This window comes from Petromyzon marinus, chromosome 56 (genome assembly GCF_048934315.1).
Source record: "Petromyzon marinus isolate PM22_M1 ecotype Great Lakes invasive population chromosome 56, UKy_Petmar_22M1.pri1.0, whole genome shotgun sequence".
In the NCBI taxonomy this organism is placed as follows: domain Eukaryota; kingdom Metazoa; phylum Chordata; class Hyperoartia; order Petromyzontiformes; family Petromyzontidae; genus Petromyzon; species Petromyzon marinus.
Genome location: NC_133722.1, coordinates 2,829,450 through 2,844,580, shown reverse-complemented (window position 1 = coordinate 2,844,580; position 15,131 = coordinate 2,829,450). Strand labels below are relative to the sequence as shown.

Sequence of the window (15,131 nt, the reverse complement as noted above, 5' to 3'; positions counted from 1 at the left end):
ATTAGTGTGTAGTGTATATGAGTGTGTAGTGTATATTAGTGTGTAGCGTATAGTGTATATTAGTGTGTAGTATGTAGTGTATATTATTGTGTAGTGTATATTAGTGTGTAGTGTATAGTGTATATTAGTGTGTAGTGTATAGTGTATGTTAATGTGTAGTGTATAGTGTATGTTAGTGTGTAGTGTATAGTGTATCTTAGTGTGTATTGTATATTAGTGTGTAGTGTAGAGTGTATATTATTGTGTAGTGTATATTAGTTTTTAGTGTATATTAGTGTGTAGTGTATAGTGTCTATTAGTGTATAGTGTATATTAGCGTGTAGTGTATAGTGTAGATTAGTGTGTAGTGAATATGAATGTGTAGTGTATAGTGTATATTAGTGTGTTTTGTATATTAGTGTGTAGTGTATAATGTATATTAGTGTGTAGTGTATAGTATATATTAGTGTGTAATGTATATTAGTATGTAGTGTATAGTGTACATTATTGTGTAGTGTATAGTGTATATTAGTCTGTAGTGTATAGTGTATATTAGTGCATAGTGTATATTAGTGTGTAGTGTATAGTGTATATTAGTGTGTAGTGCATAGTGTATATTATTGTCTAGTGTATCTTAGTGTGTAGTGTATAGTGTATATTAGTGTGTAGTCTATATTAGTGTGTAGTGTATAGTGTATATTTGTGTATAGTGTATAGTTTATATTGGTGTGTAGTGTATATTAGTGTGTAGTGTATATGAGTGTGTAGTGTATATTAGTGTGTAGCGTATAGTGTATATTAGTGTGTAGTATGTAGTGTATATTATTGTGTAGTGTATATTAGTGTGTAGTGTATAGTGTATATTAGTGTGTAGTGTATAGTGTATGTTAATGTGTAGTGTATAGTGTATGTTAGTGTGTATTGTATAGTGTATCTTAGTGTGTATTGTATATTAGTGTGTAGTGTATAGTGTATATTATTGTGTAGTGTATATTAGTTTTTAGTGTATATTAGTGTGTAGTGTATAGTGTCTATTAGTGTATAGTGTATATTAGTGTGTAGTGTATAGTGTATATTAGTGTGTAGTGAATATTAATGTGTAGTGTATCGTGTATATTAGTGTGTTTTGTATATTAGTGTGTAGTGTATAATGTATATTAGTGTGTAGTGTATAGTGTATATTAGTGTGTAGTGTATATTAGTATGTAGTGTATAGTGTACATTATTGTGTAGTGTATAGTGTATATTAGTCTGTAGTGTATAGTGTATATTAGTGCGCAGTGTATATTAGTGTGTAGTGTATAGTGTACATTAGTGTGTAGTGCATAGTGTATATTAGTGTATAGTGTATCTTAGTGTGTAGTGTATAGTGTATATTAGTGTCTAGTCCATATTAGTGTGTAGTGTATAGTGTATATTTGTGTATAGTGTATAGTTTATATTGGTGTGTAGTGTATAGTGTATATTAGTGTGTAGTGTATATGAGTGTGTAGTGTATAGTGTATTTTAGTGTAAATTAGTATGTAGTGTATAGTGTATATTGGTGCATAGTGTACATGAGTGTGTAGTGCATAGTGTATATTAGTGTGTAGTGTATATTAGTGTGTAGTGTATATTAGTGTGTAGTGTATAGTGTATGTTAGTGTGTAGTGTATATTAGTGTGTAGTGTATATTAGTGTATATTAGTGTGTAGTGTATATTAGTGTGTAGTGTATAATGTATATTAGTGTGTATTGTATATTAGTGTGTAATGCATAGTGTATATTAGTGTGTAGTGTATGTTAGTGTGTAGTATATATTAGTGTGTAGTGTATAGTGTACATTAGTGTATATTGTATATTAGTGTGTAGTGTATATTAGTGTGTAGTGTATATTAGTGTGTAATGTATAGTGTATATTAGTGTGTAGTGTATAGTGTATATTAGTGTGTAGTGTATATTGCATTTTAGTGTGTAGTGTATTGTGTATATTAGTGTGTAGTGTATATTAGTGTATATTGTATATTAGGGTGTAGTGTATAGTGTATATTAGTGTGTAGTGTATATAGTATATTAGTGTGTAGTGTATATTAGTGTATAGTGTATATTAGTGTGTAGTGTATATTAGTGTGTAGTGTATATTGGTGTATAGTGTATATTAGTGTGTAATGTATAGTGTATATTGGTGTATAGTGTATATTAGTGTGTAGTGTATAGTGTATATTAGTGTGTAGTGTATATTAGTATGTAGCGTATAGTGTATATTAGTGTGTAGTGTATATTAGTGTGTAGTGTATAGTGTATATTAGTGTGTAGTGTATAGTGTATACTAGTGTGTGGTGTATATTAGTGTGTAGTGTATAGTGTATATTAGTGTGTAGTGTATATTAGTGTATAGTGTATATTAGTGTGCAGTGGATATGTGTGTGTAATGTATATTAGTGTGTAGTGTATAGTGTATATTAGTGTGTATTGTACAGTGTATATTAGTGTGTAGTGTATATTAGTGTGTAATGTATAGTGTATATTAGTGTGTAGTGTATAGTATATATTAGTGTGTAGTGTATAGTGTATTTTATTGTGTAGTGTGTAGTGTATATTAGCGTGTAGTGTATATTAGTCTGTAGTGTATAGTGTATATTAGTGCGTAGTGTATATTAGTGTGTAGTGTATAGTGTATATTAGTGTGTAGTGCATAGTGTATATTAGTGTCTAGTGTATAGTGTATCTTAGTGTGTAGTGTATAGTGTATATTAGTGTGTAGTCTATATTAGTGTGTAGTGTATAGTGTATATTTGTGTATAGTGTATAGTTTATATTGGTGTGTAGTGTATAGTGTATATTAGTGTGTAGTGTATATGAGTGTGTAGTGTATATTAGTGTGTAGCGTATAGTGTATATTAGTGTGTAGTATGTAGTGTATATTATTGTGTAGTGTATATTAGTGTGTAGTGTATAGTGTATATTAGTGTGTAGTGTATAGTGTATGTTAATGTGTAGTGTATAGTGTATGTTAGTGTGTAGTGTATAGTGTATCTTAGTGTGTATTGTATATTAGTGTGTAGTGTAGAGTGTATATTATTGTGTAGTGTATATTAGTTTTTAGTGTATATTAGTGTGTAGTGTATAGTGTCTATTAGTGTATAGTGTATATTAGCGTGTAGTGTATAGTGTAGATTAGTGTGTAGTGAATATGAATGTGTAGTGTATAGTGTATATTAGTGTGTTTTGTATATTAGTGTGTAGTGTATAATGTATATTAGTGTGTAGTGTATAGTGTATATTAGTGTGTAGTGTATATTAGTATGTAGTGTATAGTGTACATTATTGTGTAGTGTATAGTGTATATTAGTCTGTAGTGTATAGTGTATATTAGTGCATAGTGTATATTAGTGTGTAGTGTATAGTGTATATTAGTGTGTAGTGCATAGTGTATATTAGTGTCTAGTGTATCTTAGTGTGTAGTGTATAGTGTATATTAGTGTGTAGTCTATATTAGTGTGTAGTGTATAGTGTATATTTGTGTATAGTGTATAGTTTATATTGGTGTGTAGTGTATAGTGTATATTAGTGTGTAGTGTATATGAGTGTGTAGTGTATATTAGTGTGTAGCGTATAGTGTATATTAGTGTGTAGTATGTAGTGTATATTATTGTGTAGTGTATATTAGTGTGTAGTGTATAGTGTATATTAGTGTGTAGTGTATAGTGTATGTTAATGTGTAGTGTATAGTGTATGTTAGTGTGTATTGTATAGTGTATCTTAGTGTGTATTGTATATTAGTGTGTAGTGTATAGTGTATATTATTGTGTAGTGTATATTAGTTTTTAGTGTATATTAGTGTGTAGTGTATAGTGTCTATTAGTGTATAGTGTATATTAGTGTGTTGTGTATAGTGTATATTAGTGTGTAGTGAATATTAATGTGTAGCGTATCGTGTATATTAGTGTGTTTTGTATATTAGTGTGTAGTGTATACTGTATATTAGTGTGTAGTGTATAGTGTATATTAGTGTGTAGTGTATATTAGTATGTAGTGTATAGTGTACATTATTGCGTAGTGTATAGTGTATATTAGTCTGTAGTGTATAGTGTATATTAGTGCGCAGTGTATATTAGTGTGTAGTGTATAGTGTATATTAGTGTGTAGTGCATAGTGTATATTAGTGTATAGTGTATCTTAGTGTGTAGTGCATAGTGTATATTAGTGTGTAGTCCATATTAGTGTGTAGTGTATAGTGTATATTTGTGTATAGTGTATAGTTTATATTGGTGTGTAGTGTATAGTGTATATTAGTGTGTAGTGTATATGAGTGTGTAGTGTATATTAGTGTGTAGCGTATAGTGTATATTAGTGTGTAGTATGTAGTGTATATTATTGTGTAGTGTATATTAGTGTGTAGTGTATAGTGTATATTATTGTGTAGTGTATATTAGTTTTTAGTGTATATTAGTGTGTAGTGTATAGTGTCTATTAGTGTATAGTGTATATTAGTGTGTAGTGTATAGTGTATATTAGTGTGTAGTGAATATTAATGTGTAGTGTATAGTGTATATTAGTGTGTTTTGTATATTAGTGTGTAGTGTATAATGTATATTAGTGTGTAGTGTATATTAGTGTGTAGTGTATATTAGTGTGTAGTGTATAGTGTATATTAGTGTGTAGTGTATAATGTATATTAGTGTGTAGTGTGTAGTGTATATTAGTGTGTAGTGTATAGTGTATATTAGTGTGTAGTGTATATTAGTGTGTAGTGTATATTAGTGTGTAGTGTTTAGTGTATATTAGTGTGTAGTGTATATTAGTGTATAGTGTATATTAGTGTGTAGTGTATAGTGTATATTAGTGTGTAGTGTATATTAGTGTGTAGTATATAGTGTATATTAGTGTATAGTGTATACTAGTGTGTAGTGTATATTAGTGTGTAGTGTATATTAGTGTGTAGTGTATATTAGTGTGTAGTGCATACTCTATATTAATGTCTAGTGTATATTAGTGTGTAGTGTATATTAGTGTGTAGTGTATATTAGTGTGTAGTGTATATTAGTGTGTAGTGTTTAGTGTATATTAGTGTGTAGTGTATATTAGTGTATAGTGTATATTAGTGTGTAGTGTATAGTGTATATTAGTGTGTAGTGTATATTAGTGTGTAGTATATAGTGTATATTAGTGTATAGTGTATACTAGTGTGTAGTGTATATTAGTGTGTAGTGTATATTAGTGTGTAGTGTATATTTGTGTGTAGTGTATAGTGTATATTAGTGTGTAGAGTATTTTAGTGTGTAGTGTATATTAGTGTGTAGTGTATATTAGTGTGTAGTGTATATTAGTGTGTAGTGTATAGTGTATATTAGTGTATAGTGTATATTATTGTAGTGTATAATGTAGTGTATAGTGCAGTGTACTACTTCAGCCCACCGGTGTGTTGGAGAGTAAATCCACAACATTTACAGTTTGAGTAGTACGACGTTTCGCTGGCAATTACATCAACCAGCATCACGAGCCATTGGCCAGAACAACATTGTTCGCGACAGCCTGCGTGTTACACTCGTGGTTACACAGTACACCCCCCCCCATGTCCCCCCCCCCCCCGCACTCCCTGCGATGCGTGCAGGTGTGTGCTCACCGCTGGAAGAACGTGCACTACCGCAAGACCATTTACCCGTACGGGGTGTGCCTGCTCATCCCCGCCAGCCTGGCCACCAATCAGGGCGCCAAGCAGCTCAGGCCGTGCCACAAGAGTGAGGAAGGGGGGGGGGGCAGTGCGCAGGCGGTGCAACTGTACCACCCTGGCGGGGTGGGGGGGGGGACCACGCCCCGCCCCCCTGGTGGGGCAGGGAGAGGGAGGGGTGGGACCACGCCCCGCCCCCCCTGGTGGGGCAGGGTGAGGGAGGGGTGGGGGGCGGACCACGCCCCGCCCCCCCTGGTGGGGCAGGGAGGGGTGGGGGGGACCACGCCCCGCCCCCCCTGGTGGGTCCGGGAGAGGGAGGGGTGGGGGGGGACCACGCCCCGCCCCCCCTGCTGGAGTAGGGAGGGGTGGGGACGACGCCCCGCCCCACTGATGGGGCAGGGGGGGGTGGGACCCACGCCCCGCCCCCCTGGTGGGGCAGGGAGGGGTGGGTGGGGCTACACAGGAGGATGAGAATGATTGTGACAATAGGATGGGGCGCGGTGGGGGAGGGTATTTGTTGGAATGTAATAAACTAAATCGCGACGTTTCGATCGCAACACAAGCGACCCTCATCAGGTGGAACAGCCACAGCACGAAACAATGCTGAAGTAGGCGAGCGAGCTGCCGTGGCAAGAGGTTGTTATATAGGTGAGACAGGGGGGACTTCACCGAAATAACCAGAGAGTATGGATTCCTGCAGTCGCGAACGTTTCAAATCAACATAGCGTCTTTGTTATTCGACTCGGCGTCTGACAAAATAAAAACAATATATATTTATAGCTCATCGGATTCCTCCGGCATATATAAATATTCTGACGTCTGATTATTCCAGCACACGAGGCCATTGGTGATGTGGTATACGGTTGGTGAATTGTGTGGTGGGGTAGGTGGTGGGACGAGTGATGTGGTATGTGGTTGGAGAGTGATGGGGTAGGTGTGTGGTAGGTGGTGGGATGAGTGATGTGGTTCGTGATTTGAGTGGTGTGGTAGGTGGTGGGACGAGTGATGTGGTTCGTGATTTGAGTGGTGTGGTAGGTGGTGGGATGAGTGATGCGGTTGGTGAATTGTGTGGTGGGGTAGGTGGTGGGACGAGTGATGTGGTATGTGGTTGGAGAGTGATGGGGTAGGTGTGTGGTAGGTGGTGGGATGAGTGATGTGGTTCGTGATTTGAGTGGTGTGGTAGGTGGTGGGATGAGTGATGTGGTTCGTGATTTGAGTGGTGTGGTAGGTGGTGGGATGAGTGATGCGGTTGGTGAATTGTGTGGTGGGGTAGGTGGTGGGACGAGTGATGTGGTATGTGGTTGGAGAGTGATGGGGTAGGTGTGTGGTAGGTGGTGGGATGAGTGATGTGGTTCGTGATTTGAGTGGTGTGGTAGGTGGTGGGATGAGTGATGTGGTTCGTGATTTGAGTGGTGTGGTAGGTGGTGGGATGAGTGATGCGGTTGGTGAATTGTGTGGTGTGGTAGGTGGTGGGATGAGTGATGTGGTATGTGGTTGGAGAGTGGTGGGGTAGGTGGTGGGATGAGTGATGTGGTTCGTGATTTGAGTGGTGTGGTAGGTGGTGGGATGAGTGATGTGGTATGTGGTTGGAGAGTGGTGTGGTAGGTGGTGGGATGAGTGATGTGGTTCGTGATTTGAGTGGTGTGGTAGGTGGTGGGACGAGTGATGTGGTTCGTGATTTGTGTGGTGGGGTAGGTGGTGGGATGAGTGATGTGGTTCGTGATTTGAGTGGTGTGGTAGGTGGTGGGATGAGTGATGTGGTTCGTGATTTGAGTGGTGTGGTAGGTGGTGGGATGAGTGATGCGGTTGGTGAATTGTGTGGTGGGGTAGGTGGTGGGATGAGTGATGTGGTATGTGGTTGGAGAGTGGTGGGGTAGGTGGTGTGGTAGGTGGTGGGATGAGTGATGTGGTATGTGGTTGGAGAGTGGTGTGGTAGGTGGTGGGATGAGTGATGTGGTTCGTGATTTGAGTGGTGTGGTAGGTGGTGGGATGAGTGATGTGGTATGTGGTTGGAGAGTGGTGTGGTAGGTGGTGGGATGAGTGATGTGGTTCGTGATTTGAGTGGTGTGGTAGGTGGTGGAATGAGTGATGTGGTTCGTGATTTGAGTGGTGTGGTAGGTGGTGGGACGAGTGATGTGGTATGTGGTTGGAGAGTGTTGGGGTAGGTGGTGTGGTAGGTGGTGGGATGAGTGATGTGGTTGGAGAGTGGTGGGGTAGGTGGTGGGATGAGTGATGTGGTTCGTGATTTGAGTGGTGTGGTAGGTGGTGGGATGAGTGATGTGGTTCGTGATTTGAGTGGTGTGGTAGGTGGTGGGATGAGTGATGTGGTTCGTGATTTGAGTGGTGTGGTAGGTGGTGGAATGAGTGATGTGGTTCGTGATTTGAGTGGTGTGGTAGGTGGTGGGACGAGTGATGTGGTATGTGGTTGGAGAGTGTTGGGGTAGGTGGTGTGGTAGGTGGTGGAATGAGTGATGTGGTTCGTGATTTGAGTGGTGTGGTAGGTGGTGGGATGAGTGATGTGGTTGGAGAGTGGTGGGGTAGGTGGTGGGATGAATGATGTGGTTCGTTATTTGAGTGGTGTGGTAGGTGGTGGGATGAGTGATGTGGTTCGTGATTTGAGTGGTGGATGTTGCTGTACCCTCTCGTGTGCCGTGCCGGCCTTCATCGGTCGCAACTCGCTAACAGCACTTGTCTCAGCAGTCTGTTGAGGCTATCCGGGGGACCTTTACATGTTTGTATCACTGCGTGCGGCTTCGTACCCCCCTACCCACCTTGCCCCCCTCCCCCACAGACAAACACCGCAACTATGGCGAGGAGCACGGCTCGTGTCAGGCAGGGATGAGTGCCGCCATTACACAGGTGTGTGTGTGTACGTGTGTGTCTGTGTGTGTGTGGTGTGTGTGTGTGTCTGTGTGTGTGTGTCTGTGTGTGTCTGTGTGTGTGTCTGTGTGTGTGTGTCTGTGTGTGTGTGGTGTGTGTCTGTGTGTGTGTGTCTGTGTGTGGTGTGTGTGTGTGTGTCTGTGTGTGTGTCTGTGTGTGTGTATGTGTGTGGTGTGTGTGTGTGTATGTGTGTGTGTGTCTGTGTGTGTGTGTCTGTGTGTGTGTGTCTGTGTGTATGTGTGTCTGTGTGTGTGTGTCTGTGTGTGTCTGTGTGTGTCTGTGTGTGTGTCTGTGTGTGTGTGTGTGTCTGTGTGTGTGTCTGTGTGTGTGTGTCTGTGTGTGTGTCTGTGTGTGGTGTGTGTGTCTGTGTGTGTGTGTGTGTCTGTGTGTGTGTGTCTGTGTGTGTGTGTCTGTGTGTGTGTGTCTGTGTGTATGTGTGTCTGTGTGTGTGTGTCTGTGTGTGTGTGTCTGTGTGTGTGTGTATGTGTGTCTGTGTGTGTGTCTGTGTGTGTGTCTGTGTGTGTGTCTGTGTGTGTGTCTGTGTGTGTGTGTCTGTGTGTGTGTCTGTGTGTGTCTGTGTGTGTGTCTGTGTGTGTGTCTGTGTGTGTCTGTGTGTGTGTCTGTGTGTGTGTGTGTCTGTGTGTGTGTGTGTCTGTGTGTGTGTGTGTCTGTGTGTGTGTGTGTCTGTGTGTGTGTGTCTGTGTGTGTGTGTATGTGTGTGTGTATGTGTCTGTGTGTGGTGTGTGTGTGTGTCTGTGTGTGTGTGTCTGTGTGTGTGTGTCTGTGTGTGTGTGTGTGTGTCTGTGTGTGTGTGTGTCTGTGTGTGTGTGTCCGGCAAAACAACCCCCTACCTCCTCGCGGTGCCGGACGGGCAACTCTGTCGTGGACAGTGCTGTGGGGGGAGTTCCAATTTTGATTGGCTCCTCCCCTCATGGCATATGTGTCCACCACAGGGGCTAAACGGGGGCTCTGGACGGGTGCGAGGGGCTGGTAACCCCTCCACCTTCAATTAATTACCACAAAACCACGAATTAAAGTTGTAACAACTAAGCTTGTGCCGGAGGCCCCGGGGGGCCAGGCGTCTATGACGTCTCCTGGCCAAACCCCAATTGGCGGAGCCAGGAGATTGAATACCTACCCTCGGGGCTACTCCAGAAACAACGAAAAGCCACTACGGGTGGCCACGTGGAATGTTCGAACGCTCACTGCAGAGGAGAGGCTGCCACTCCTCTGTCAGGAGCTGGACCGGTACCGCCTGGATCTATGCGGCATTCAGGAGGTCCGGTGGACCGGCTCTGGCTCCTGCCACCATGAGGGGTGGACAGTCCTCTACTCGGGGCAGCAGACTGCCAAACAACAGGGTGTGGGTCTTCTTTTGAACAAAAGAATGAAGGGGGCGTGGGAGCGTGGCGGTGAGGTGTGGGAAGCTGTAAGCCCCAGGCTACTTTGGGCTCGCCTTCCCATCAACCGGAGGCGAGGAATGGTGGTCGTGGTTACTTATGCCCCCACCGAAGATGAACATCCGTGGAGGGATGCAGGCAAAGCCGATGAGTCAGATGCCTTCTATGACCTCCTGTCACAGGTGCTGGCTAAAGTGGCCCCTCGGGATAGAGTCATCATGTTGGGTGACTTCAATGCCCGAGTTGGTCATGATACTGGCACCTGGTCTGGAGTGATTGGAGGGCATGGGCCAGATCAGCTCAATAACAATGGTAGGAGGCTGCTAGATTTTTGTGCAGCCCATGGGCTTGTAATTACCAACACGCTGTTCCGGCATCGGCGCATCCACACAACATCATGGATGCATGCCGGGTCCAAGCAAGAACATCTGCTGGACTACATAGTGACGGACCAGCGAATGCGAGCCCATGTCCTTGACACCAGGACCTACCGTGGAGCTGATCTGCCCTCTGACCATCGACTAGTCATCTGTAAGATGCGCCTGCCATTCTTCCACTCCGGTGGTGGGTGTACACCCAGGACCCCATTCCAACCTAAAGTGGCCTGGTCTCAGTTATCTGATGAAAGTTGCAAGCGAGAATTTCATCATCGCTTGCGGCTGGGATTGGCATCGTCCCCGACTCCTCCTGATGTCGAGGGTAAATGGGCGAGGTTTAGGACTGTGACTCATGCAGCTGCAATGGCTGCTTTGGGTACGTGGTCCAGACCTCCCCAGACACCCTGGATGACAGAGGAGTTGTTCAGGATGGTTGAGAAAAAGCGACAGGCCCACTGTCATCGGCTACAGAATCCCACGTCAGAGAATGAGGAGGCTTACCGCAGCCTTCGCTCGGAGGTTCGGAGAGCCGTGAGGCGCTGCAAGGATGGGTGGTGGTCGCGGGTTGCTGAGGAGATGGAGTCTGCCTCAGTGGCCCGTGATCACAAATCGCTATTTAACTCCATCAAAAAAGTAACCTGCAGCGCCACACCTATTACCATCATTAGGGGAAAAAACGGTGATCCAATTTCCGACCCCCAGGAACAGGTTCGCAGATTTGCTGAGCATTTCTGTGAGGTCCTGGGGGAGGGAAAATCCCACAGCCAGGAAAACATCGTGGCACAAAGTGAGGATGACCCTGCTGAGGCTGCGGTGCCTCAAATATTGGATGAAGTCATCCCCTGTGAGTGGCTGGCTAAGGTGCCATCTGCTGAGGAAGTATTGAAGGCGATCCGGAGTCTGAGACCAGGAAAGGCAGCGGGCAGAGATGATCTCCCAAGCGAAATGCTGAGGGAGGGTGGCGTTTGTGCACAGACTGCCCTATATGACATCATAACAACAGTCTGGACCACTGGACGGGTTCCGCAGGATTGGAAGGATGCCCTGGTGGTCCCCCTTTTTAAGAAGGGGGACCGCACAGACTGTAACAACTACAGGGGCATCTCACTCCTCAGTGTGCCGGGAAAGGTCCTGGCAAGGATTATTCAGCATCGCCTTGCCAGGCACGCTGAGGAGAGGCTTGCGGAGCCCCAATGCGGTTTCAGGAAAGGGCGGTCCTGCACAGATGCCATATTTTCTGTCCGTCTGCTACAGCAGAGGTGTAGGGAATTCCAACAAGACCTACATCTCTGCTTTATTGACCTGGTCAAGGCCTATGATACCATCAGTAGGCCTGGGCTCTGGGTCGTTCTTCGTGCTTTTGGAGTACCTGACCCTCTGCTCACGATCATTAAGGACCTTCATGATGGTGAGCGGGCCCGGGTAAAACTACGTGGCCGGGAGTCAGAGCCATTCCCTGTACACCTTGGGGTGCGACAGGGATGTCCTCTGGCTCCCACATTATTTAACATCTATTTTGACCACGTAGTTCGTGAAGCCTTCAATAGCTGTACCGGGGGAATCTCCATATGGTACAGATATAATGGGAGGCTAATCGATGCCCGGGTGCGGTCAAGGGATGGCTCCCTATTGCTCAACCACGTTATGTATGCTGATGACTTGGTAATAGCTGCTCAGTCAGAGGAGGAGTTGGAGACGCTGCTGCTGAGACTGGAGCGTGCCACTAAGAGGTGGGGCCTTACCATCAGCCCCACCAAAACTAAGCACCTGCCTGGGTATTTTGTACCATCGGACACTCCACCCCCACAACTCCCAATCGGTGATGGGGCAGTTGTGGAGAGAGTGGAGAGTTTCCCATACCTGGGCAGTGTGCTTATGACTGGCTCCAGTTTAACAGCAGAGGTCTCACTCCGAATCAGTCGAGCGGCAATATCTTTTCATCGGTTGCGTAACGCTGTGTGGAAGCTACCTGGTCTGTCGCTCCGCACTAAGCTTCAGGTCTTCTCGGCCACGGTCATTCCCTCCCTTCTCTACGCTTGCGAAACGTGGACCCCCCTGGTGGAGCATCTTCGCCGGTTGGAAACATTTAGGCTGGCCTGCCTACGATCCATCCTGGGTTTAACCAGACTGGATTGTGTGAGGAGCTCACAAATCCTTGAAAGATCTGGGCAGGGTCCCATCGGTGAGCTCCTCCGGCAGGCAAGGCTGCGATGGCTGGGTCATGTAGCCCGCATGCCCAGCCACCGCATGCCGAAACAGCTTTTGTTTGGCCGGATTGAGGGGGCTAAGCGGGCGCGGCACGGGCTAGAGAAGAGATGGAGTGATGTGGTACAGGAGGACGTGGAGCTGAGTGGACTTGCCGATGACTGGTACCAGCGGTGTCAAGATCGGCCTCTGTGGAGGAGGCTCGTGAAGGATGCTACTGGGCAGTTGGAGGCAGTCGCCCTCCAACAACAACGAAGGGCGGAGGAGCGACGCTCACAACAGCGAGCGGAGCGCCGGGTGGCTAAAGCACAGCAGGTTGGCACAGTAGGGGGCACAGGTGGTGCATCAGCCAGTCATCTCAGTCGGTCGACCCGTGGCACCTGGGTCTGCCCCGTGACCTCCTGCCAGCGGGCGTTCGACACTTCACGTGGCCTCACGGTGCACATAGCCTGGCACAAGCGTCGTGGTGACGTCACCGCCACTTAGTGGCGAATGGCGGTTGTTGTTGTGTGTCTGTGTGTGTGTGTCTGTGTGTGTGTGTGTCTGTGTGTGTGTGTCTGTGTGTATGTGTGTCTGTGTGTGTGTGTCTGTGTGTGTGTCTGTGTGTGTGTCTGTGTGTGTGTCTGTGTCTGTGTGTGTCTGTGTGTGTGGTGTGTGTGTGTCTGTGTGTGTATGTGTGTGGTGTATGTGTGTGTGGGTGGTGTGTGTGTCTGTGTGTGTGTCTGTGTGTGTGTGTGTCTGTGTGTGTGTGTGTCTGTGTGTGTGTCTGTGTGTGTGTCTGTGTGTGTGTGGTGTGTGTGTGTGTGTCTGTGTGTGTGTGTCTGTGTGTGTGTGTCTGTGTGTGTGTGTCTGTGTGTGTGTGTATGTGTGTCTGTGTGTGTGTCTGTGTGTGTGTGTGGTGTGTGTGTCTGTGTGTGTGTGTGTGTGTCTGTGTGGTGTTAATGTCTCTGTGTCTCCCTGTCCCCGTGTCTCCACGTGTCTGTGTGGTGTTAATGTCTCTGTGTCTCCCTGTCCCCGTGTCTCCACGTGTCTGTGTGGTGTTAATGTCTCTGTGTCTCCCTGTCCCCGTGTCTTCACGTGTCTGTGTGGTGTTAATGTCTCTGTGTCTCACTGTCCCCGTGTCTCCACGTGTCTGTGTGGTGTTAATGTCTCTGTGTCTCCCTGTCCCCGTGTCTCCACGTGTCTGTGCGGTGTTAATGTCTCTGTGTCTCCTTGTCCCCGTGTCTCCACGTGTCTGTGTGGTGTTAATGTCTCTGTGTCTCCCTGTCCCCGTGTCTCCACGTGTCTGTGTGGTGTTAATGTCTCTGTGTCTCCCTGTCCCCGTGTCTCCACGTGTCTGTGTGGTGTTAATGTCTCTGTGTCTCCCTGTCCCCGTGTCTCCACGTGTCTGTGTGGCGTTAATGTATCTGTGTCTCCCTGTCCCCGTGTCTCCACGTGTCTGTGTGGTGTTAATGTCTCTGTGTCTCCCTGTCCCTGTGTCTCCACGTGTCTGTGTGGCGTTAATGTCTCTGTGTCTCCCTGTCCCCGTGTCTCCACGTGTCTGTGTGGCGTTAATGTCTCTGTGTCTCACTGTCCCCGTGTCTCCACGTGTCTGTGTGGTGTTAATGTCTCTGTGTCTCCCTATCCCCGTGTCTCCACGTGTCTGTGTGGCGTTAATGTCTCTGTGTCTCCCTGTCCCCGTGTCTCCACGTGTCTGTGTGGTGTTAATGTCTCTGTGTCTCCCTGTCCCCGTGTCTCCACGTGTCTGTGTGGTGTTAATGTCTCTGTGTCTCCCTGTCCCCGTGTCTCCACGTGTCTGTGTGGTGTTAATGTCTCTGTGTCTCCCTGTCCCCGTGTCTCCACGTGTCTGTGTGGTGTTAATGTCTCTGTGTCTCCCTGTGCCCGTGTCTCCACGTGTCTGTGTGGTGTTAATGTCTCTGTGTCTCCCTGTTCCTGTGTCCCCACGTGTCTGTGTGGTGTTAATGTCTCTGTGTCTCCCTGTCCCCGTGTCTCCACGTGTCTGTGTGGTGTTAATGTCTCTGTGTCTCCCTGTCCCCGTGTCTCCACGTGTCTGTGTGGTGTTAATGTCTCTGTGTCTCACTGTCCCCGTGTCTCCACGTGTCTGTGTGGTGTTAATGTCTCTGTGTCTCCCTGTCCCCGTGTCTCCACGTGTCTGTGCGGTGTTAATGTCTCTGTGTCTCCTTGTCCCCGTGTCTCCACGTGTCTGTGTGGTGTTAATGTCTCTGTGTCTCCCTGTCCCCGTGTCTCCACGTGTCTGTGTGGTGTTAATGTCTCTGTGTCTCCCTGTCCCCGTGTCTCCACGTGTCTGTGTGGTGTTAATGTCTCTGTGTCTCCCTGTCCCCGTGTCTCCACGTGTCTGTGTGGTGTTAATGTCTCTGTGACTCCCTGTCCCCGTGTCTCCACGTGTCTGTGTGGCGTTAATGTCTCTGTGTCTCCCTGTCCCCGTGTCTCCACGTGTCTGTGTGGCGTTAATGTATCTGTGTCTCCCTGTCCCCGTGTCTCCACGTGTCTGTGTGGTGTTAATGTCTCTGTGTCTCCCTGTCCCTGTGTCTCCACTTGTCTGTGTGGCGTTAATGTCTCTGTGTCTCCCTGTCCCCGTGTCTCCACGTGTCTGTGTGGCGTTAATGTCTCTGTGTCTCC

General features: G+C 45.9%; 1 protein-coding gene across 2 annotated transcripts in view; it reads left to right on the top strand.

Annotated features, from left to right (window-relative positions):
* The window catches only part of LOC116954700 (integrin alpha-9-like), a 113,443-nt gene that overhangs the window by 41,006 nt on the left and 57,306 nt on the right, over positions 1–15,131 (top strand). The window contains exons 4-5 of one of the 2 annotated variants that reach the window (XM_076052451.1): positions 5,573–5,699; positions 8,421–8,488. In XM_076052451.1, coding sequence (XP_075908566.1) covers positions 5,573–5,699; positions 8,421–8,488 — 195 coding nt within the window. Of the gene's footprint in view, positions 1–5,572; positions 5,700–6,149; positions 6,278–8,420; positions 8,489–15,131 lie in introns of those variants that run through there. The other variant, XM_076052452.1, reaches the window with a different exon arrangement.